The 25,220-nt window shown below is 38.7% G+C and overlaps 1 protein-coding gene across 1 annotated transcript; it reads right to left on the bottom strand.

Moving 5' to 3' along the window:
• Positions 1 to 6,058: 6,058 nt before the first annotated feature.
• Positions 6,059 to 22,893, bottom strand: LOC115418642 (uncharacterized). The gene is made up of 11 exons (XM_030133212.1): positions 22,150 to 22,893; positions 19,284 to 19,396; positions 18,964 to 19,063; positions 16,150 to 17,312; positions 12,996 to 13,280; positions 12,520 to 12,884; positions 12,134 to 12,462; positions 10,040 to 10,360; positions 8,792 to 8,934; positions 8,532 to 8,640; positions 6,059 to 8,197 (listed from the first exon to the last, which is right to left on the bottom strand). Exons 1-11 carry the CDS (start codon positions 22,418 to 22,420, stop codon positions 7,008 to 7,010), a joined length of 4,389 nt encoding a protein of 1,462 aa, XP_029989072.1. The 5' UTR covers positions 22,421 to 22,893; the 3' UTR covers positions 6,059 to 7,007.
• Between the last annotated feature and the right edge of the window lie 2,327 nt (positions 22,894 to 25,220).

Below are 25,220 nucleotides of genomic sequence, written 5' to 3' on the forward strand. Positions count from 1 at the left end.
ATATACATGCCACTTTTAATTAGCGTGTTATCTGTACGCATTATAAGCTCTCCGCTTGTATATTCACGCCGCGTGGGTAACTAGGGGTTAGGGTGAGGGTGAGGATTAGGGTGAGGGTTAGGGGTTGGGTTATGTGAACTGGAGATCTTGGCGTAAATTGACACGTGATCAAATGGCATTGAATAACACACGAAAGGTTGAAAATGCATACATATAGCACACCAAATGCCATAAGAACTGGCGTCACATACAACGCAATTTCATGAGATCAGTCTCTCTGACTTCCTTGTCTTCCTTGATATTCACAGACATATTCCAAGATACCAGGAGTCATCCGGCTCAGATTGAGAAGGAGTTGTTCAGGGAGCATAAGACATCATTTTCAAACATGATTGATCACCACAGAGTCCAGACCTCAACACTATTAAGACTCTTTGAGATGTGATGGAGAAGAAGCTAAAGGCGGTTCAACAAAATACTGTATATGTATGCAAATATCGTGCATCTATACAGGGGAAATCAACAATTATTATTGTATTATTATTGTATTTCTTTATTTTTTAATAAAACACTCTCTTCAAAGAAGTCAGGTGTTTACAGCCACCTCCAAAATTTTTTCAGATAAAAAGGCACTTATTGTTACCATCTTTCTATCACAGCTCAGGTAAAAATGAGATGACCAGATTACCTGATCAAACATCCAAGTACATATTCGAATAAACTATTTGTCATCCACAAAATGCACTGTGAAGCAATGTATTAACATGGTTATTTACTGTGATGACCTGAAAAAAATTGTGAACCTCAGTGAAAGTTTTCAAGAAAACCTGCTGTAAGAGGGAGATTGAATATGAACATAAAACACAATTGTGATGCTTTTTGTGCCTTAATTACTTAACAATACCAAACACGCCAACACCCCAAGAGAATATAAACCATGGCAACCATTTATTTGTTATAATCACACACGGCTTGACAAGTTACTACACTGAAAATACAAAAAGTCTTATTCACTAATTGTTCTTGTGAAAAAGTTCAAATGGTCTGTGACTGTTTTTGATCTGAAAGGTGGTGACATTCCTAGAGTCACCTTCAACTAAACCTCCTAGCTGAGCTATACATTGTGTCACTGTGAATGACTTGAAATGGCAATGGCAATGACTGTATTTTTAAAATTTCAGAAATTATGGTCCATGTTAAGAGAAAAGTAGTGCCAACTTTGTAGTTGCACTTTTGATGAAACACATGATAAAAAGGTGAACTTCAAGGACTTAAAATGCCTGTTAATGGATTTAGTAGACTTACAACAAATGGGAGTAAAAGTTAGAATGAGGAACACATCAAATTTAAATTCCTTCTGTCTGAGCAGCTTTTATGAAATATGAAGGTGTTATGAATAAGGCACACTAGCCTTGCAACACTTGGCATAAATCTTACACTGTGCACTCTGTAGCCTGTTAAGCAGTACTGAATTTAATATGGGAATGGCACAGAGAGGAAGAAGTTTCACCTAAAGTATAGCTATCAATTCAGTACGATGAGACATTATTTTGGAAGTCCAGTCATACACTGCTAATACCCCTGATTGCTTCATAAATTTCAAAAACACAATAGGCAAAAAGAGCTTGACAACATGTTGTAATGTGTAGGATTTGGGATGAAAATTGGGGAGAGGCTGTAATTCTTTGTGAGCGCTTGTCTTTTTATACAAAGCCGCATTATCCTTTGACACCTTTTGTCTCCTTTCTCTCTACTCTCGCCTGTTTTCTCATTTTCCTTTGTCTCTCTGAGCCCAGGGAGATGTTAACGGTCTCTGTAAATGAAAGGCAATTGCGGAAACACACCACACTAAGAATTTGAAACATATTAAAAAACAGTAGGAGATCAGAAGGTGGCAGCAGAATGAATCTCGATAGCGATAGGTTTTTGTGTAGAAAGGACTTAACAAGCATTACAGTTGTTTGGTATGATGGATGATATAAGACAGAAACTAGTAGACAATATCTTGTTGAGTGATAGTCTACTTCTGCACTGCTGCTGTTAACCTTAAGTCATCTCTTCACTGCTGTGCCAACCTTTTGCAGTGGCAATTTGTGAGAGCTTGGAAAAACAACTCTTTGTGCTCCACAACTGTCCAGATCCATTAACTCTCTTTCTTTGTATAACCTTTTCCAATATCTTTTTAAAGACAAAGCCAACTGAAGTGCAGCTCCACTTGAAATAACTTGCTAAAATAAAAACCTCAAGTAGACCCTGCACACAGTCTTTTGACTTTTAATGTCTGTATTTTTATTCTGTCCTTCCTAATCTGGGGTGTCCTCCAAAAAAGCCAAGGCTGTAATAGAACTTCTTACTATTTTTGTGGAGTCATCAGAAAATTATTGTTCTGTTTATGAGATCTTGGGTTAAATAGAAGGTCTTGATGATGTCCATGACTGACTTTTATTGGCATGTCTGTATAACAGCTCTGAGCCCTGCTGAGTCAAACTGTCAGTTTTAGATCATTTAGTACGACACATTATTTTTCTGACAGACAGTTCAACATTAGTTGTGGTTCAAAGGCTGTAAAATGACTGTTATGCAGCTTGATGAAGTTTACTGTTTTAATGAGTCAGTAAGCTAGTTTATTAAGCTCACCTCTGACACCTCCACCCCTTATATTCAAATATGGTAATTTCCACCTACAAAAAGCCCACAGGACGATGGCTGAATCTTAAACTACTCAATTATTAACGACAGTTGAGAAACCAAGGGGTGGTGTTATGGTTCCTCTGTCCACCAAGTATATACTGTATAATCTATGGTCATGACTCTAAACTCAGAGTACTCTTTTCTTGTGTATTAATAGTGGCTTTTCCATTGACCCTCGAACTGCTGAATATAACTTGCGCATAAAAAATTTACATAATGGAAAAACGACAATTTCACCAAAACTTGTTTTTCGATTAAAAGTTTTTGTGCTGGCAAGAGGTGATATAGCACAATTGGTATATCACACAAAACTGCAATGGAAAAACCTTTGTCCACAGCAAGAGTCACATGGATAAAAAAAAGGATGTTGACAGACATTACAACAAGCAAAGAAGAAGAGTTTTAAAAGAAACATGGTATGTGTGGACACACCAGGAAACTGAATCATTTTTTCATTTAGTACAGCATAGAGGGGTAATATATAATAATAATGAATATATCTGTAAATCAACACAATATTTATGTTCATCGCATGGTTTATGGAATGACTTCTTGTGTCATCTCATGATACTAAATAAACAAATCATAGCATTTGTGATTTAACTGAAAAACACTATGCACTTCTGGGTTTTTTTACATTTAGTAAATATCGGTAATGTTTTGCGCATATGTCCAAAGGAAAAGCGACTAATGATATTAGCGTCTGTGACAATAGCAAGAAGATTTTTGCTCTCACAACATGTATACTGACAGGTGACAGGGTGGTGCAGTGGATAGCACTCATTTGTCATAGCAAGAAGGTCCTGGGTTCTGGGTGGGGCCTTTCTGTGGGTGGGACCTTTCTGTGTGCATATTCTCCTCATGTCTGTGTGGGTTCTCTCCGGCTTCCTCCCACCATCCAAAAACATGCACTGATAGGTTAATCAGTTAATCTAAATTGCCCATAGGTGTGAATGTAGGAGTGATTATTTGTCTCTATATGTCAGCCCTGCGATGAACTGGCGACTCGTCCATTGTGTACCCCACCTTCGCCCATAAGTAGCTGGGACAGGCTCCAGCAACCCCCATGACCCTAATGAGGATAAAGCGGGCTGAGAAAATGAACGAATAAATGTATACTGACATACACTCAGAAAAATTAAAGATTAAAAGTGACCATGCTTTGTAAATGTTAGTAACCTATTAGTAAATATCTATGGTCAATTTTTTGTTTGGTGAGTTTAATTAACTAACTAGAAGCACTCGGAGAGCGCAGACCTCCGCCAAGGCTGATCAGTGGCCCCCCCCGTGGGCCCCCCCACGCCAAGGAGGTTATGTTTTTGCCAGGGTTTGTTTGTTTGTTTGTTTGTCTATCTGTCTGTTTGTCTGTCCGTTAGTGTGCAACATAACTCAAAAAGTTATGGACAGATTTGGATGAAATTTTGTGGTCTGCGCCCCCCCCCCCCCCCCCCCCCCCCCCGTGGGCCCCCCCACCCCCGATCACCACCAAAATTTAACCATTTCTTCCTTATCCCATTTCCAACAAACCCTGAAAATTTCATCCAAATCTGTCCATAACTTTTTGAGTTATGTTGCACACTAACGGACAGACAAACAGACAGACAGACAGACAGACAAACAAACCCTGGCAAAAACATAACCTCCTTGGCGGAGGTAACTATATGTCATGTTTGTGTGGCAGTATTTGAAATGTTGGTGCTAGTGTTTTTTGATGAGTATTGTGTTACTGGTAAGTTTGCATTTTGTATATAATATATACTATGGTAAATTTTTCACATACCGCCATTACTGTTTTTAAAATGTTTCTTTATTGCTGTTTTTAACTATTCTTTGTAAGGTATCCCTGAGTATTTTGAAAGTTGCTCCTATATAAAATGTTCTTGTTGTTATTACTTGCCACTGTTAAATCTGTGTGATCAATTACTGATGTAAAATTACTAGAAGATTAACTGCAATTTCTTTACAAATTCAGTAAGCTGATGCTCCAACTCTGAATGATTTGTCACATTTCCTGAGATTTTGTTTGTTCATTGCCCTAGTCCAGCGTCTTAGCCAGGTCTCTCTCGCAAAAAAAGATCAAATCTCAAGGGCCTTCCTGGTAAAATGAAGGTAAAATAAAGTGTCAATATAAGCTGATTTCACAGTCTGACAAGAAAAATTTAACTTGTGTACTTGATTTTAAAAATGTACACTTTCCAACTATTAAAAACAAAAGTAACATTTATATTAAATATTCTTTAAATTCAAGAATAAGATGCAAATTAGCTAGACACACTGGTGACAGGAAGTAGCATTTTCAGTTTACACATGGGTAAAGCAAATTGGATTTCTAGTATGGACTGGGTAGATATTGTGACACCTACATCTATTTAACATTGTTTAAACATTGAAAGAATGGACGCTATGGCGATTTGTGGGGGAATTTTGTAAGTTTGTGTTCCTTGGATACCTTCTCTGCTTGATGTAGCCCCTCGCACTGGAATTTAAACATGTGCACAAAGACTGAAAATAAAGAACCAAAATTAAACTGTTATAAGATTTGTTTCTTCAGCTTGTATCACAGTAGTTGAAGCAGAAAACTGAGGTTTCACAACTCTCATACCTACCCTTCTGTGTGCTCTAAATCTTCACTTTGAAGCTCGCAGTGTCCTATATGTTGGCCAACATATATAAAAAATATACTATACACTCCCACACACCCCACGGGCAAATTTTACAATCCTTGCACACAACCACCACTATCTATCACTGCAGATTCAGCTAAGTTAGTATTTCTCAATTGCTCTCCATAGATAACTTGTCTCTTGTTATTGGATTCAAACATCAAAACGAAAAGATAACATCTAGAACAGAAGCACTGCTTTAATCCACATTTTCTCTCCCCTTCTTTGACACACACACACACACACACACAGTTCAGCCTCTGCTAGCTTTTTTCCTCACCCTGAAAATAAGATTAAAATGTTATCGGTGGTACCACCTGCACGGTGCTGCTCTGACATTAACTACAGATTCAACACATCAAGCTTAATCCTGAACATGAGATATGTAACACACACATATGGACCTTCACCGAGAGGGAGATGATCATTAAAATAATATCTGACCAAACAAGTATAAAGTGATGGAGTGATACTCTAATAGAGTAGATTACTGCTCTAATACCAGCCCGATAAGAAGAGAGAAATTGTAAAAATCTGGTATGTGGAATGAATATTGTAAAAAGCCAGTGTGTTAGGTTGGAGGAGGTATTTTCTGTGTTTAGGAACAGCATCAACAACATTAAAAGAAATGCTCAATTTAAAGACTTTTTTGTTTTTAATCTCACTGGCATATTTCTACTGACATAATGCAAATGACTTTAATATTCACAGAATAAATAGTATTTTATTGACAACCAACCTATGTATGAGCATGATACATTTTACAACGGGCTGTCTCAGGCCTAAAACCCTTCATGAGTTACAACGTGACATGCTGACCTTCCTGGAATGGACAGAAGATATCAGGGCAATCAAAACACAAACACACAAAGAGCAGTCTTGCAATACATCACAGCAACTGTATTATATTGCAAAGAAAACACTGTTACATCCTAATTCAGATTTGACACTCAAGTCTGGGACACGCTGCTTACCTTAAATGTACTGTAGTGATATGTCTTTATTTATATTTAGCTGACTAAAGAATATATGAACACTTTTTCCTGTAATTTGTTTTATGTCAGTGATATATTCAGATGTAATCTCCAGCTCTGAGTTGACTTGTGTTCATAATGGTCTTTACCTATAGATTGTTAGAAGAATGGATTTGTGCATAAATCCATCCCTTACACATCACTTTTTAATTATATTCAGTGGTAAATCTATGCACAAACACACACATAAACTAAAATACATATTTATTTTATGCATGTGTTATTTAATTCATATGTTAAATACTTTAAAATATCATGTGAAAGTTTTTGAAATGCTTGAAATGAAAGTTTGTTTGGTATCACCAATTAGATGTCCTAGGACCAAGAGAATGGAAAGGACTACAGGGAAATGTGTCAATATGTAAAATGAGATCGATGACAATATAACCATCAGCACATCCTTCTCTCTTTGTGCTGAGAATCCCTTACATCACAGGGTTTGACCCAGAATGTCCAAACGACACCCTGTTGCAGTGACACTCTGTAATTAGCCTGTGATTATCTTTAACCTGTTTAACATGGGCACCAAAATTAAAATCAATAGGTTCCATAACAATTCATGTAGCAGTAAGATAAGCAATGTGTCCCAGCCCTCACTCACACAGCACTAGGTGTATCATCATACATCTACATGGATCCTCTGGTGACGTTTCAGGTTACATTTCTGGGTGAAGCGTTTACCACAGGCCATACAACAGTATGGTCTTTCTCCAGTGTGAACCCGCCGGTGAGCCTTCAGGTTACTCAACTTAGTGAAGCTGCGACCACACAGTGAACAGCAAAAAGGCCGCTCTCCTGTGTGTGTCTGCAGGTGGGCCTTTAGGTTGCTGGGGTGAGGGAAGCATTTCCCACACTGACCACAGCGCAGGACATGTCTGGGGCCAGGGTGAGGGTGAGAGTCTGGAAGGGGCACAGGGTTTGTGTGAGAGTTCGCAGACTGATGTTGGGATTTGATGCTAACCCATGGGGCGCTGGTACGGTTCAGTGCTTGCTTATCACCTAGATGAATTCGCTGGATAGAGAGCGGAGGAGGAAGAGGAGCAGATTTAGATGTGGATGGAAGTCTGTGGAGCGGATTTAAGTTCACAGCCTGAGACTGAGCAACAGACAGTGCTGACGTTGTGCTGTTTGAGAGAGGGTTAGGAGGCTTTTTAACTGGTCGATGGAGATGCTGTATGGCAGCTTGCAATCGGAGACCTGTACCTACTTTGGAATGCAACTTCACAACTTCCTGCACAGTGGTTTTATGAGAAATGCGGTTCTGCTTTGGAGCATCTGCTCTCACTTTGTGCTGCTTTACTGAACACGAGAAAGCTGCCAACCCTGACTTTGTCATTTCTTTCTTTTCCACTTGCTCCCCTTCCTCCACTCCATCACACTCAGCAATAACCTCCTGCTTGATCGAAACAAGTTTTGCTTTGGGGGATCCCGAGGAGGAAATCTGATCTCTACCAGAGGAAACCTGGGTTTGAGCCTCTGTGGTGGCAGAGTCGGACAGCTCATGTTCAATACAATTTAGAGGACCTCGACTTTGGATTGTTTCATGGTCCTTCTCTGTTCCAGGTCTGTGATTGTGCTGCAGTCCAGCTGAGGTGCGATTCATGCCAGCCCAGCTGTTGTTCATCTCCACGGATGAAATATGAGCTGAATGTGAGGACATGTTTGTGTCTGGCTGGTCTTCAGGGAAAACATAATTTTGCAGGTCTTGCTTAATAACATTCCTCAGTAACTCCTCAGTGGTGTCTTGAGTGTGGTTTGCTTTTGCTTCAGTCACCTCGCTGGCATTATGGGATTCAGACCCGGCATCACCTAGAAAATTAAAACAAAGTGTTTAATTGTTAATGCCTTAAATAAAAATAACAATGAAAGTAATTTTTTGCGAATTCCTATTTGGGGTTGAGGATTCACTACATTTATGCATTTAGCCAATATTTTTATGCAACTTTTACACAAATTAACAACTACTCACAGGTAGAAGAAAATAAGTAATGGGTGTCTACTGAGTTTATGCCTTTACACAATGTCTGTTGTTACACCTACTATCATCGTTATTGTTGTAACAGCCGCCCAAATGAAATTCCTGGTATGTGAAAACCTACTCAGCAACAAACCAGTTTCTTATGTACAACAACAAAATACTTACCATCCTGAGTGATACTCCATCCTTCTAAACATACAGAGGAACAAGATGCCGTATTTATTGCCTCTTCCTTCACATCCACCACCTGCATCAAGTTATCATCCTCCTTTCCCTGAAAAGAACACCAGTCACATGTAATAGGAATGCAGTTTTATTTCATTTTTAAAGTTATACTTTCAAAGTGATTATGCATGAAACATCTCAGTGATGATCTACGATCAGCACAGTAATTCTTCCCTGAAACAGCCAGTCATGAGACCCACCTGTGGTTCTGTTTCAGGGCTGAAATTGGCTGCAGGCATGTCCACTTCTTGTATTAAACCGGATTTGACCTCTCGTCTGCAACTTTTTGTCCAGCTTTCCACAGCCTCATTCTCTTTCTTCATACCAGCTCCCCTTACGATGTCTGAGAGAAAAAACCCCAAAACAAAACATATCGTATTAATGATGAGGTTTAAAAAAAAAAAAAAGTATTTCAAGTTCTCTATGTGTTAGCACAAATATCAGTATTTTCTTATCTTGACAGTTTCAAAACTGATCTGCCATCTATGTATCTTTTCCCAGATATCCTGACATCACCTGACTGCAACCTAAAAGGATGCAACAAATAACACATGGAAAAGAAGATCCCCTGGCGTATCAGTTGATGAACAATACAGAAGCACTTTCACTAGTCCGTATTTTTTTTTTTTTAGAAGTCATCTACCCCAGAGAATAAATGTGGTAAATTGTGTATAGATTAATAAGATGCATTGGAGAACAAATGACACAACTGCTGGTTAGCTGATGTTTTCATTGTGTATGATAAAAAGTTATTACACGTATATGTTAGTTTATAAACATATATAAAAAAGAACCTGAAAAGTGAATGCATTGTAATGTGCAGACAGTGTTTTGAAGTAGATCAGGTAGCTCTGAGAGAGACAAATGTTCCTTTTGAGTAAAAACCTATTCTCTCATTAATTCTCTTAATTTAATATATTGACCCAAGACTGGAAACTACAACCAACCAGCATTTTCACTTATTTTTTTCCTTATTAACATTATAGTCACCTGTATATATTCTGCAAATTTGACACTGAACTCACTTTTGTGTGTGTTTTTTTTTTTTACTTGACTGTTTTTATACGTACATTGTCTTTTTACTTGACTGTTTTATACTTACATTTTTGTTCTTGACTGCTTGATATGTGTATTTTACCTGAGTGCCTTAAAGAGGGTAAAACCAAATTTCATTGCACTGCAATGGTAGTTTGCTATGACAATAAAGTTCATTCCATTCTGTTACTAGTGACTCAAACTTTGTAAAGTTTGATTATTTTTATTCTGGTGGCATTTTACTTGTTGACCAGTGTTTTTCGGCTTTACTCCAATAAAACGTTTACTTCTACCACTGTTTTGTGTGGTACATTTAAACAAAACAGAAAAGACAATCTGTGTGTGAACTGAGATTTTACCATGTCAGTTCTTTTGCACCTACATTAGTATATACTTTGGTATTACGTTCTTACCATCATGAGGCTCTTCTGGGCTCTCTCCATCATCCTTGGTGAGGTCTGCACACTTGCCCGCCGTTCCTCCTTCCTTCCCACCTTGCTCAGTTAATTTCCTCTCAGCCCACTGCAGCTGCAGCCTTAACGCCTCCACCTCCTGGTTCCGACTCTTCAGCTCCTCTAAGAAGCTGTCCTCCACCAGCCTGGTGACCTCGTACATGGCTGTCTTCACCACAGCCTCCATCACGTCTGAAAGCTGGGTCTGAAAGGTCACAATGAGGGTGTCCATGTCCGACATGGTATACACCCACTCTGATAATCTCCCCTGACTAAATATGTCTGGTTACACTGTTGTGAGTCTTCCTGTGCGCCAGAGGACTCAAGCTTCAGCTGGAAAATGCTGCCACAGGTTGTTGTAGTTGAACACCATTCTCTCACAGCAGCATCTATTCCGACGTAAAGCAACAGCCACTAGTTGCTGTAGATTCCTCTATAAACGTAGAGCGCATTTTTATTCGTCGAAGCTAAAATGTGCCTGGTGTTATTTGTCGATATAAAACAACCTCTTATCTCTTCTATCACTACGGAAGCTAAAGACATCCCTTAGCTTGTCATGCTACACTATCTCACCGCACTAGCCCGTCAACAGATTTTACACAAAGCCGTGAGTAAACCATAGCTGCACTTCCAATGTCTCTCTGTTGATGTCGGATTTTCCGCTTTTTACGAGTTTAAAGAGATTTAACTGGCTGTATTTCCGTGAACAAAACAATAAGACGAGCTAGTTGTTCAACAACCGATTGTATTCGTTGTGTTTTTGCCCTTTATGTCATCCTACACGCAGTACGGTGGCCTGCAAGGCCAATCCATTAATAACAAAACGCGTTTTAAGAAAGAGAAAACTGTATATCAATACACCGTCGAGATTAACATTCAAAACATAAGTGTATGTTAGCTCCAAAAATAAATACCAATCCATAATGGTATGCTATCTCACACAGATATATTAAAGAATTAAAATTAATTTTTTTAAAAAATTAAAAAGTAAGTAAATACTTTACTTAAAAATACTTTTAAAAAGTATTTGATCAAATGCAATTCACAAAGACTTGGAATGTATAATATCATTTACACATTTTTTTTCATACTGAAGTCATCTGTATCAAACTTAGAATTTTTTATTAGTCATGTGTTTTAATAATATGAGGGCTCATGGTCAGGGGTTTAGTGTAGTGATGGGAAACTCAGATCATTTAAAGGACCCAGATCATGTTGAATCACTCACTGATAGGATACGGATAATATGAGTCACTTCAGTCATTTAAGTCAGAACCACCCAATCACACCTGAAAGGACAAATTGGAATCAGAGAACTTGCATTGCACAAGAGTCTGAGTAACCGGATCTCTGTGTTTGACTGGCTCTTTTGTCTAAGTGAATCTCTGTGTGAGTACTAAATCTTCTTGGCGAGTGGTTCCTTTGAGTGAATCTTGGGTAAGAGATATGAGCTTGGATTCACTGGACCGTCTAAGCTTACACTGTTAGGCTCACAGATAGATTTGGCTCATTCAGGCCCTTTTCTTCTCTACAAATTAATTCCTAACCATGATTTAAGATAAGACAAGATAAGATAAGATAAGATAAGATAAGATAAGATGAGATAAGATGACTTTATTGATCCCCCAAGAGGAAAATTCACATGCACAGCAGCACAAGATAACATGCATCAAATACAACTGAAAAATGAAAAAGATTAAAAAATATATATATTTTTTTAAATGTCAAAAAAATGGTTAAAATGACTGAAGTGACAAAAAACAGCGGTAATGACGATAAAGTAACAAGTGTGCAGTAGGTGACTTTTAAGAGTGTGCAAGTGATGTTTACAGATGCAAAAGTCTGTTCAGAGCAGGATGTAATTCAAGCCAAGCTGCTGTTGTTCAGTCTGATGATGGTTGGAACAAAGGAGCATCTGAAACGTCCAGTCCTGCATCTGGGTGGGATGATGTGCTGGCTGAATGAGCTGCTCATCAGCCACAGCTCATCATGCAGAGAGTGAGAAGGATTGTCCAGGATTGCACAGATTTGGTCCTTTGCCCTCCTCTCAGCCACCGTATCCAGGCTGCAATCTTCTGTACTCCTCCTTGTCATCGTTGCTGATGCATCCGACTACTGAAGAGTCATCTGAAAGCTTTTGGAGGTGACAGGATCCAAAGTAGAACTGGAAATCATAGGTATAGAGGGTGACGAAGAATGGAGCCAATACAGTTCCTTGGGGCATCCCGATGCTGCTTGAAACCCCCTCAGATATGCAGCCATCCACCCTGACAAACTGCAGCCAGTCTGTGAGGTAGTCTGAAATCCAAGCAATAATGTCTGGGTGTAGGTGGATGTCCAGCAGCTTGTCTGTCAGGAAGCTGGGTTGGCTGCTATTGAAAGCACTGGAAATGTCAAAGAATGTGACTCTCACAGTGTTACCCGTGCTCTAAAGATGTGACAGAGCCTTGTGAGTGAGGAAGATGAGGGTGTCTTCCACTCCAATTTGCAGCCAGTATGTGAACTGCAGGGGGTCCAGGAAAGGAGAAAGCAGTGGCAGGAAGAGTCTTTTAAATGTCTTCATGACATGTGACGTGAGTGCCACTGGCCTGTAGTCATTGAGAGTGCTGGGACATCCTTTCTTTGGTACTGGGAACATGCAGGAGGTCTTCCATAGATCAGGCACCTTCCTCAACCTCAAGGAGAGGTTAAAGAGGTGCTGAAAGACTCCCACAAGCGGTCCAGCACACACCCTGAGGACCTTTGGGCTGATGTTGGCCGGCCCGCTGGCTTTGTTCCTCCTCAATCTGGAGAGCTCTCTCTGTACCTGGTCGGTGGTGAGGATGAGTCCATGTGTGGTGGGTCAGAGGAAGGGAGAATCTGTAGTTGGGTCATTGTTTAAAGGGTGGGGGCTGCGGAGTGAGGGGGGGCTGTCCACTGGAGATGCCGGTGAGCTGGAGGAGGGAGATAGATCATTGCTGCTGAGGGGATCAAAGCGTACAGCAGAGGTGTGAATGGGTGCAGTGATGGTGGGTGGAGACAAAGATTCACAGACGGAGCTCACACCAGGTTTAGCTCTGTAGCTTTTGATTCCAGGTGTGGCTTTCCCACAGCTTGATATCTTCATCTCATTCCACACCTCTCTTGTGTTGTTCTGACCTATCTTGGACTCGAACTTCCCGTTGTAGCTGTTTTTGGCCTCCTGCAGTTTCCTCTTCAGCTCCTTTTTGAACAGTCCTGAGTTCCTCATTATCTTTAGCCATGAACACCCTCTTCTTCCTATTAAGGCTTTTAATGTCCCTGTTGATTCATGGCTTGTTATTTAAAAAACAGCAGACCTTTTTTGTTGGGACAATGCTGTCCTCACAGAATTTTATGTAGTCGGTTATGCAATAAGAGAGACTCTCAATATTTTCCCCGAAGTCTTCTATGAAGTCTTCCCAGGGACTTTACAGGACTTTTGGCAGCCTATATAGGACTATGTGTTGTCATTAGGTTGTAAAAGTTGCAAGAGGTTAATAGGTGATGCTGTTTGGAATTTAAATGCGGTAGGACTCAACTAAATCAGTAAATGGACACATACAGGGTGGGGTAGCAAAATTTACAATCAACATTTAGTTGTTTTTTCTCAGCAGGCACAATTGTTTTGAAACCAAACATATATTAATGTCATAATCATACCTAACACTATTATCCATACCTTTTCAGAAACTTTTGCCCATATGAGTAATCAGGAAAGCAAACGTCAAAGAGTGTGTGATTTGCTGAATGCACTTGTCACACCAAAGGAGATTTCAAAAATAGTTGGAGTGTCCATAAAGACTGTTTATAATGTAAAGAAGAGAATGACTATGAGCAAAACTATTACCAGAAAGTCTGGAAGTGGAGGAAGCAACAAAAAACGTACCAAAGCCTTTATTAAAGCTCTGAAATCCAAAATCCTAAAGGATCCAATGAAATCCATAAGAAAAATGGCAATTGAACTTGAGGTAGACAACAAGACTGTTAGAAATGCAGTAAAATATGATTTGAAGATTTAAATTCTCATGACTTTCAATAAACTAATTGGTCATACACTGTCTTTCAATCCCTGCCTCAAAATATTGTAAAATTTTGCTTCTCCACCCTGTAGATCCAAGATTCATGAGTTATTTTAGGGATTTGAGTAAAAGATCTGAGTAAAGATTCACTCGAACATCTCCAGTTTAGTACAATCATCAGTGGTATCATTAGAAGTACTGATAGAGCTTCTAAATAGTGTTTTTAATACTGTAACAATAAAAATCCTTAATGTTGTAACCAATAGTATGTCTTACTGGATTACACATATTAATGTCTTTTTCTTTGGTGTTATAGGTGGAGATGTTAATTACCACATATGGGAAGGTAACTGTATAATACTACATGATTCATTATTTTTTATTCCTATAAATTTGTAGTGACTAACTCAAGTTACTTCACTACTAAAAATAGTGAAGAAAAAAGTGCAATATTAGCTTCCAAAATGGAGTACATTAACAACTGGCAACTGGCAATCCTAAACTTACCTATGGGTCCTTCACTGCGATCCCTTTTTAAATCTACAAAACTGGAAATTAGAAGCCTATGTATCACTTTAGAGGGGAAAAAATATTCTGACAAGGGACAAAGTGAATTCCAAGCAAGAATCCTGCTCCATTTTTGTGACTAAAAAAGGACAAAAAAGGATTTTTGCCAGTAGATTGAGTTGAATGACACATACAGTTTGGACATACAGCCCATAACAGGCATGACACAGTGGCTAACTGCAACAAATGAGAACAAAGATGCAGGCATATTATTTGTTTTATTTTGAAACTGTAATATAAGCAAAACCCAAATGCAGCTCAGCTTTTCAACAGAACTCAAAGTGAGTGGATCCTTCAGTAAGTATATATGATGGAAAATAATAATAATTAAAAGAAAAATTAATTGATACAACTCAGACCTCTCAAACACTAAAAACACCCCAACTGACATTCTATTGTCTTTCTGCAGTCCACACCAAGAACTCTAATGATAACATTATGAACTTCTATTAATGAACACATGTCAATAACTTGGAACAGACTTTAATATTAATGTCTGGATGTGTGCATGTCAGCGTGGTGTCAAAGTTAGACACCGGCTTTGATAAACCATATAAGAATTTCAAACCACATATAATTCAGTTGAGGTTGGGGGACAAAAGCTAAAGCAACGTTAGGTTTTTATCAATATAACTCTTAGGTTCATTAGCTCCTTAGTTATGTAACCTGTAATGGTTGAATCCATGATAGATAGATAGATAGATAGATAGATAGATAGATGGATAGATGGATAGATAGATAGATAGATAGATAGATAGATAGATAGATAGATAGATAGATAGATAGATAGATAGATAGATAGATAGATAGATAGATAGATACTTTATTGATCCCAAACTGGGAAATTGTAGGTGATGATGAACCATGAAACAACAGTGGATAGAAATGAGCTCAAATCTGTATTTCTTTTCAAAGATTTTGCTGAATATTCTGTAGGAATGTGTGATAATGTGAAAGGAAACCGGTCTACTGTCACCAATTCCACTTGATTTATTTGCTCAGTTCTGGAATTTTGTTCCAATTGTTTTCTTATTCTTAATATCCTTATTAATGAGAATAAATAAATACATAAATAAAAGCCAAATCATGTGAAATGCAGTTCTAATATGATGACCCTAACACTTATAATTATGTTATGTATATTGATTGGGTGTCAGTGTTCAAATCATTCATCATATCCCTCTGAAACTGATTTCTAAGTTATCATTTTGTTTGGACTCTTTCATCCAGTTGACTTTATAGTTACCATTATCATTATAGTTCTTACTGTGTATAGCCTTTTTCACTGAATTAAAAAAGAAAATACTTAATCAAAAACATTAACACTTGAAATCAACAAAACAGCATTGTTATTGATAATTTCTGATTTTTGGCTGCAATCTGAGTTAAAGTAACAATGTATGTCTCAAAACATACATTTATATCATTATTATCCACATGAATAGAACATTTCCTGGCTCTGTTTTCCCACTCTAACTAATTTCATAGATCTGACATATGTTTGCGCTGATGTGATTTCAGATGATCTAGGCGTTTGAATCTAAGGCCACAGACAGCACAACAATATGGTCTTTCTCCTGTGTGTGTACGCTGGTGGACTTTCAATATGTCAGCACGTGTAAAGCTCTTGTCGCACATGCTGCACTGGTGGGGTTTTTCTTGTGTGTGAATTCTCCGGTGCAGCTTCAGATTCCACAGTCGACTGAACTTGTTCCCACATACGGTGCAACTGTAAGGTTTGTCACCTGTTTGGCCACATTTATGTGTCTTGAGCTCAGAAAAGGAAGGGAAACCTTTACCACACTGGCTGCAAAGTTGGAGCCCCTGCCCAGTGTGGATCCTCTGATGGACTTTAAGGCTACAGGCTTGAGCGAAGGTCTTTCCACACTGGTTACAAGAATGCAGGTGCCCTTGTCCAGAGCTTTTGTGTATTTGTTTGTGTGTCTTAAGGGAGGCGGAATCAGGGAAGGAGGCAGAACAGAGGTTACAGGTGTGTCTCCTTCCTCCTTTCCCCATGGACTGAAGCTGCAATCTGTCCCCTAGATGTGTAGTATCAGAGATTGCATTAGAGGGTTCGTACATATTCTCTGTTCCGACTAAAGACGGACCTTCAGTACGAATGCCCTGACCCCGGAGGCTCATTCTGTTGCCTGAATCAACTGGAACATGTTCAGGGTACAAGACACTTGAATCCTGTAGATACCCCTCCTCATTGATCAATAAACAGCCAAACTCTCCATTGACATCTATGTTAGTCCTTGAGGGTGAACCTGCAGATAACTCTGTCACACTCCTATTCCGGTGGGGGCCTGTTTGGTAATCTTGGTGCTCAGCTCCCTCAGGTGCCTTTACATCCTCGTTGTAGTGGCTCATGTAAATCAGATTTTCACCCAGATGGGGTGGCGACCCTTGTATCTCGTCCAAGTCACCCATGTCTATCATGCCAGCACCGTCATAGCTGGTCTTGTCAAAATCATCCAACTCTTCCATGCCACACCTGTTCTGAAAGAGCGGTTCAGTTACATCACCTGTGTTACCATCTTGGCCTGGCTGTGGCCTCTGGTCAAAGCCAGTTTCCCAGTTTATCTGGCACTTGGGGATCTTCTGGTCACTCAACCGTTTGCTGGACCCTGGAACACCTGATGAGTCTATTTTTGATCATGAGGGGGAAAAAAGATTTTCAAATCAATCACAGCAGTATGCTAACCAGAATTAGAACAGTGTCTCTGTGGATCTACTGTATCTGCAAACTGGTGACAAAAAAAAAAGAGAGAAAACACATGCCCAACAGAACAGCTGGTGGCTGGCCCTTGGCACTGACTCTACCAGTCTCTGAAGTCTAATGGAGGAATGAACACCTTAACGTCATTCCTCCAAAATATATTCTGTCTTTAATGGCACTACATTTGATGTTTATTGTCACATCATTTTTGAACATTTCTTACCAGTTTCCTTTTGTTAGTAAAATTTAATATACAGATATGACACGATTTACAAATACTGTGCAAAAGTCTTCAGCCAACATCAGATTTCTTGGTTTGGTAAAGTTATAATGACCACATATGCATTTCTCAGTCTCTGTATTAAGGTGCAATCTAGATACAGTATATGAAATATGTACAGGAAAAAAAAACAAGTGGTGCCAGGCACAACAAACCCCGCCCCTAGCACGTACTTTGCTTATTATAAGTAAAGGGGAAGATTTATTTAAAAAAATCATAAAAAATTTGAACTTTGACCTAATTTTCCCAGAATGTAATGAGATCTATTCCAGGTCCCTGACAATCTATAAACCCAATTTGATATGAATTGAGCCAGTAGTTTTGCTGCTGAAGTGTTAACAAACAAAGAAACAAACCAAAACCAAGACCCCTTGCCCCCCCCTTTAGGTACAAATTTCAGGAAAAAACTCCTATAAACCAAAGTGGTCGTATGTATTGTGACCTCCCTTTGCACTTAACATGTCTTTAACCCTTGTGTTCAGACAATATGAGATTTATTGCATTAATTCTATGATATTTTATACCAGGTTTTATTTAACACATGTCAAATATTTCTAATAGTGCTGCTTCTTGTCATGGGGACATGGGTCACACTAAATAATGACTTTAACCTTTACAACACATTTAGTTCAATTTTCTTGTGTGTCGTTTAAGGATGTGCACATATCTCCTGTATTTGCTTGTTGTGTGTTAAGAGAACAGAAAGAGAAATAAATATGTATGCTCGTATCAATTCTGCAAAAACAACAAAGCTAAAGTCAACCTAAGACTTTTGCACAGTACTGTACATAGCCCATCACAGATATATTCAACCTAGGTACAAAATCAAACCACAAACCATGTACTGCAGCAAAAAACTAAATTGTAACCAAATTATTATTATTTTTTTTTTGTTTTTTCTGGTATTCTATTAAGTTTTAAGAACATAACAACACTATACAACAACAAGTACATAAAGGCGTTTACCATACAATTCATAAAACTACGACCTTAAGAAAAAAGATTATTAATAATCATTCAAATTAAAAATAAAACAAATGACACATATTTTATGTGATAAATTACTGGACTACTGGGGCTGGGCTGTCTTTCCATGTTCAGTGTATTGAGTAGGCAGTAGATCCTCAGGTGCATTTAACACATTTGACCAATGCCATTTTGCTGCTAATTCAACAAATCACTTCCTGGGCTCCTCTTTCTCTTTTCTCTTAAAATCCATTCATTCTGGAATAGACCACTCCCATCAGGTTTTTCCTTTAATCTGTCACCCATTTGTATACAACTGAAAACTACATACCATCCAAACTGACTTCCCATGTCTCACTGGTTTCAGCCGAAATCTGAAGGGCCTCTTCCTTGAGAAGTCTATCCAGCTTTTCACCATGTATACCTGGAGACTGACAGACAGGCAAAAAGAACACACAAACATCAGAGGTGTACTTCTGCCTCAAAGGTAGGTTATGAGGCAGGTACATCAACAGTTAGAGAAAAAATAATGACAAAAAAGAAAAGGTTGGAGCGCAGGTTAAAATGGTCACAGACTCTGCTTACTGTATTTTTTTTTATTTGGGGTCTATAACAATTGAAGCTCAAAGAATAAAATAAACTGTTCTCTACCTGGGGCTCCTTTGATGATACATCTTCCACTTTATGACCTGGTGTTTCTCCATCAGTGTCCTGGATATCATTTACTTCCTCTTGCATCTCATTTTCATGCTTCAGATGTTTCTCTGTAGACAAAATTAAATCATTCCCTTTAATTGTCTTTTACAATGGTTCACCTTTCAAAATACAAAGTAGAATGTGATTTTCTTTCAACTGCTTTGTAAAAATGATCATAGTTTTGCAAAAGGATATCCATAGGCTTTCATCATAACACTATTTTGTTCTATCCTCACTCCCTGTTTGTGACTCGACTGCCACAGCATGTTTAAGGATGTCTCATTTTGAGGAGCGAGGATCAAAGAGACCTGTCTGAGGAGCTATGACTGAGAATACAGTGGTATACTCTTTGTGCACATATTTTTAGGGATCACAACCATGACATGTACAAGAAGAAAAAAAAGGCATGACACATGACTGGATTATACAAACAACAGCAGGAGCAGGACTTTAAAAATTGAGGTTTTGCTTATTCAGAATTTGTATTAGTTATACAAAAGTGCTAAGTCAAACTTGGTGTATTAATAAAATGTATGACATCCCCATGTAATCTGCTTGGCACATTATACCACGTTGTGACTTGAATTAAAAGTTAGTTTAGATGAACATTGTTCTGTTCATCTGACAGAGATGATAATATACAGCAGTAACTGATAACTAACAGACAGATGATGCAGCTGTTCCACATGTCAACAATTACATTAAATGGTAACTCCAACATGAGGCTGTCAGACATGAAGAGAGGAGTTGAGGGATATATAAACGAGAAAATGCAAAGGTGGTGTGGTATGTTGAAATTATAGCCATTAGGGAATTAATAATAGTTGAAACAGGGAATTTTTGAAGTCAAAAGGCCTTTAATGTCCTATTTATTAAAGTGCAACATATTGTTGGGGGGAAAAAATCAAATTGTGATTATGTTGACAGACACTGCAATCATTTCAGTGATAATGGTCATTTTTATTTAGTGACAATGGTAAGTTTGGCATTTTCTTATATCTGAACAATATGGTTTCTAGTTGATAATAGCTCAGTAATAAAAACTACTCCCACCTTTTACTGTTAGTTTAATGTTACTTTCACGTTTATGGATTAATTACCTCGAGTTTGATGTTCAGTGATTCATATTTGTTAATTTGGATATTTGTTACTTTTCTTTCAGTTCATGTTCAATTATCCAGCTCCTGACAAAGCCAAAGATACACAGCCTGGCCAAAAAAGCCCCAACTTGGATTTAACTCAGAAAGTAGTTCAAACCGTTCCATTGGATAATTACCTCTGTGATGAATATCTGTCAGCTGCAACATATTCTTTAACTCTAACTGATGCAGTGAGTAGCTTCTCATTTCTTAAACAACCATCAGTTTGATAGAGAGCATAAAGATTGGACTGTGTTTCAATGGAAAAACATCATGTGGTCTGATGAGTCCAGACTGACCCTGTTCCAGATTGATGGGTGCATCAGAGTTAAAAGAGAGACAGATGAAGTGATTACCCATCATGCCTAGTGACTACAGTACAAGCCTATGGGGGCATGTGTTATGATCTGACGAATGCTTCAGTTGGTCAGGTCTAGGTTCAGTAATGTTATGTGTCCAAAAATGACAGAATGGGGATAATATTTATTGTTTGATGGACTATCTGCCTTCTCCAGCTTTGGACTATCACTATTATTGTGGCTTTTAAACATCTATTGGTCAGCCTTCACTCTGTAGAGTGAAAGTGTTTAATTTGTTATTTAATATATTATTATTATTATTATTATTATTATTATTATTATTATTATTACGGTGGCCGACAAGGGCCAAACACATTGCAATGGCCCAGTGCATCTCAGTAAAGAGAATATAGCTGCGAGTACAGAAACGATGCGAATTCACAAACTCAAACACAAGTCTAAACGAGGCACAAAAAGAGGAACGTGGTGCAAATGAAAAAATGCACTGTAAGAAACAAAAACAAATGCATAATCATCAAATGCTCTGCAAATAAAGAAGCGATGCAAACCAAGAAAATAGCTGCAAACGAAAAATGCTGCATAACCAGTCACTACAATGGAAGTGCTCCAAACCTGCAGCCACCCAGCATTTATAACAGACTAGTGTAAAACATAATCTAATAAAAGTCACATTACCGCACTATGCTGTAACTTTAATTTGTTCCCACTTTAGTTTGAAACACTTGGCCAGCTGTACTCTGTCTCTCTTCATCCTGCGTGTCTCTGCATTGAGTTGTTCTGCTGACAGCATTTTTCATTTGCAGATGTTTTCTTGGTTTGAATCGTTTTGTGCTTTGCATCGTTTCTCTATTTGCAAAGAATTTGATAATTATGCATGTGTTTTTGTGTCTTGCGGCACATTTTTTCATTTCCACCATGTTTCTCTTTTTGTACCTTGTTTAGACTTGTGTTTGAGTTTGTGAATTTGCATCATTTCTGTATTTGCAGCTGTTTTCTCTAACTGAGACGCATTGGGCCGGTGCAATGTGTTTGGCCCTTGTTGGCCACCATACAACTATAATACATAATTATATCATATGTGTATATATATATATACATATATACATATATATATATATATATATATATACATATATATATAAATATATACATATATATATACACTACATATGATTTAATACATTATTATTCAAAAATTATGTTTGCAAAAACACTGCAGCTCCTCCAATTTTCATACTGCACATTTTTGCACTCATTGCTTTTTCAGTAGAAGTTCTGATTCCATGACAGCTCTAATTGACTTGTATAGTTGTTCAGTTTCAATCGTGTACATTACTGAGGGTGAAGTAGCCCCGGACTCACCTGTCTGTGTGAAAGTCTCGGTCTCCTCAGTCGACAGCCCGACTCTGCCGCAGTCTGCACATCTGCCCCTGCGGTCTGTCTCTCTTTCTTTCCGTCTGCTCTCAGACCACTTCAGTCTCCTCTTCAGGGAGTCCACTTGCTCCCTGCATCGAGTTACTTCCTCTAAAAAACTGTCCTCCACCAGTCGCGTGATTTCATACATAGCAGCCTTGAAGACAGTCTCCATAACACCAGAGAGCTGGGACTGAAATGTTACGATAGCCTCAGCCATCCCGCCTGTGATGCGTTCAAATCTGGACAGCAATGTTTTTCAGTAAACCGACTGATGGCAAAGAGCCTGAAACATTAGACAGGTTCACTAAATGTCCGTCTATTTGCACTGAACCTCTTATTTAAGTCTGTTATAGACAAAGCTATAGTGATGTATCGTTTGAGTTAGATATAGCTTATTATTGCAAACACTACAATAAACTGCAGAGTTGCATGTTGATGTCAACGTTAGCTGCAGTAAACTAGCTCGCTATTACAACAAATGCCGTCCACTCCGTGATAAGCTACAGGTAGATATTACAACATTAGGTAAGTATACAGTCTATTCTAAAATAAAAGATATTTTAATGGTTCAAATAATTCAAACGAAGCTTAGCTGTGACCAAACGTTGCAAATATCCTGTTAAGCAAAAGCATTTCCTCAATTCCGTAAACAATCACACTTCCGAATTTCGGAGTACGGGTCGCGAGGAAGGACATTATTTTTCTTTATCTCTCGCGGGTTAGTTTTCATCTGGAAGGCGCATTACTGCCACCTGCTGTGTTGGAGTGCAGGCTGCTACTACTTCTTCTTTTGTTTTATAGGCGGTTGGCATCCAGTTTTATGTTACATTACCGCCACCTATTGCTCCGGAGTGTGGCTCAAGAGGTAGATGTACAAACTAACTCCCATCAAACCCTACCAAAAACCCCTGTGTCCTTTAAGAAAACTAACCATGCCCTCACCTGTGCTCTCTCACCCATACTTAATAATCCTTTTAATGTTAATTCCTGCACCCCTATTTCCCTCAGTGTTTCCTCATCATTTCTCTCTGTGTCTCATACCACCTACAGTTCAAAATCACATTCGCCACAAACTCCTCCTCCTGACATCCCTCACATACACCCATTTGGTGTTTTCCTACCAACTTCATTGTTTTGTTCAGTGCACAGTGCCCTATAACCTTGACCAAAGACCCAAACAGGCACTGGTGACCTAAACCGTCTGCTGATCTAAAATGTTTAATACCTGTTGATCCACTAATCTTGTCAATCCATGTAAACAACTGGTGTAAAATCCAGTTTGTCTTCTTCTCATGGTCATCAGATATGACCCATTTGGATGTTCAGAGGCTCCGTCATCTTCTACAACATTGATTCAAAAGTAAAACCCTTCAAGTTGGATCAATGACAGTGGATGGAAACACTGGATTTATGTTCAGTTAATGGCATATTTTGCTGAAAAAGTAACGTTTTCTTCAGTTTTCTCTGTTTCTGATATAATATCCCTCAACTTTAATCTGAGCTTTTAAGAACATCTATAGGATCAGTAAATTAAATACAGGAAAATACCTGATTTTGACTTTAAAAAATGCAAAATACAGAGGATAACATTATACTAATGGCGACATGCTACTTAAGAAAGCTTAAATAAAGGGAAATTTACTGATTTTATTTTTTAAAAAATTGGGAACTGACACAAATGTAACATTGGGTCTTTATGGGTTAATCTAGTCATTACAATTTCCTCTATCCTATGCCCACTACATACCCCATTAACCTTGACATTTTTTGAATTTGTTTAACAGCAAAAAGACAAAAAAGAGACCACACACACACACACATACACACACACACACACCATTCATCCATCCATCCATCCATTATCCACCACTTATCCAGGGTCGCGGGGGTAACAGTCTAAGCAGGGATGCCCGGACTTCCCTCTCCCCAGACACCTCCTCCAGCTCTTCCGGGGGGACCCCGAGGCGTTCCCAGGCCAGCCGAGAGACATAGTCTCTCCAACGTGTCCTAGACCTTCCCCAAGGCCTCCTCCCGGACATGCCCGGAACACCTCCCCAGGGAGGCATCCAGGAGGTATTCGAAACAGATGCCTGAGCCACCTCAGGTGGCCCCTCTCGATGTGGAGGAGCAGCGGCTCTACTCCGAGCTCCTCCCTGGTAGCTGAGCTCCTCACCCTATCCCTAAGGGTGCGTCCATATATATATATATATATATATATATATATATATATATATGTATATGCTGATTTCAGAGGAAATTGCAATGGTCTCTTAATTTTTTCCAGAGCTGTAGAGGCCTGCCTTTAATCTCAACTCTATCCCATCTTTCTTACCACACTTGCTTTGTTTTCTCCCATATTATGTACTTAACCTCTGCTTTACTGATACCTATTTGCATTTCATCATTTCTTTTCTCTAAAGTCCTCTTTACTAAATCATCTGCCCTCTGATTCCCTCTCACCCCTACATGTGATGGTACCTACATAAATTTTACCTGACCCCCATACTGTGATATACTTGTGACTGACTGTAGGACCTCATAAAGCACATCTTGGCGACTGTTCAAATGTAGAGATCTAAAACATGCAAGGTCTGATGATGAATCTGAGCAATTAACATCTTGTCTTGTTTTTTCCACCCAACGTAATGGAACCAACAATGCCAACATCTTCACTGTATAAACACCTAGATTATTAGATGTTCTTCTGTGAATTCCAATTTCTCTTGCTGGTGTTGCCACCCCAAACCCTGTCACGTCTGACTCTGGTATTTTAGCATCATCTATGTAAATCTGTGTGTAAGAAATCACCATATTCTTTTATTACATGATAATCAAATGCACACACCAGATCAGTTTCTCTGATTTCTTTCTTTTGAAACTGCAGCAAATACCAGTCTATCTCAGGCCACACTAGCATCCATGGAACCACCACTGGATAGACTACAGTAGTGCTTAGCTTCAAACTGAACACTTAGAGTGCATGGTCCAAAGTATTCACCCCTTCAAGCAACAAAAAA

Source organism: Sphaeramia orbicularis, chromosome 1, assembly GCF_902148855.1.
Source record: "Sphaeramia orbicularis chromosome 1, fSphaOr1.1, whole genome shotgun sequence".
NCBI lineage: Eukaryota > Metazoa > Chordata > Actinopteri > Kurtiformes > Apogonidae > Sphaeramia > Sphaeramia orbicularis.

What these genes read in the sequence shown, in the direction of transcription:
- LOC115418642 (XM_030133212.1), bottom strand. Translation starts at nt 22,420, where the DNA reads ATGGCTGAGGCTATCGTAACATTTCAGTCCCAGCTCTCTGGTGTTATG. An exon ending in CCCAGAAGAGCCTCATGATG is followed by an intron (nt 8,935 to 10,039) that starts GTAAGAACGTAA and finishes TTTTTCTCTCAG; the next exon opens with ACATCGTAAGGGGAGCTGGT. An exon ending in GCCCTGAAACAGAACCACAG is followed by an intron (nt 8,641 to 8,791) that starts GTGGGTCTCATG and finishes TGTTCTTTTCAG; the next exon opens with GGAAAGGAGGATGATAACTT.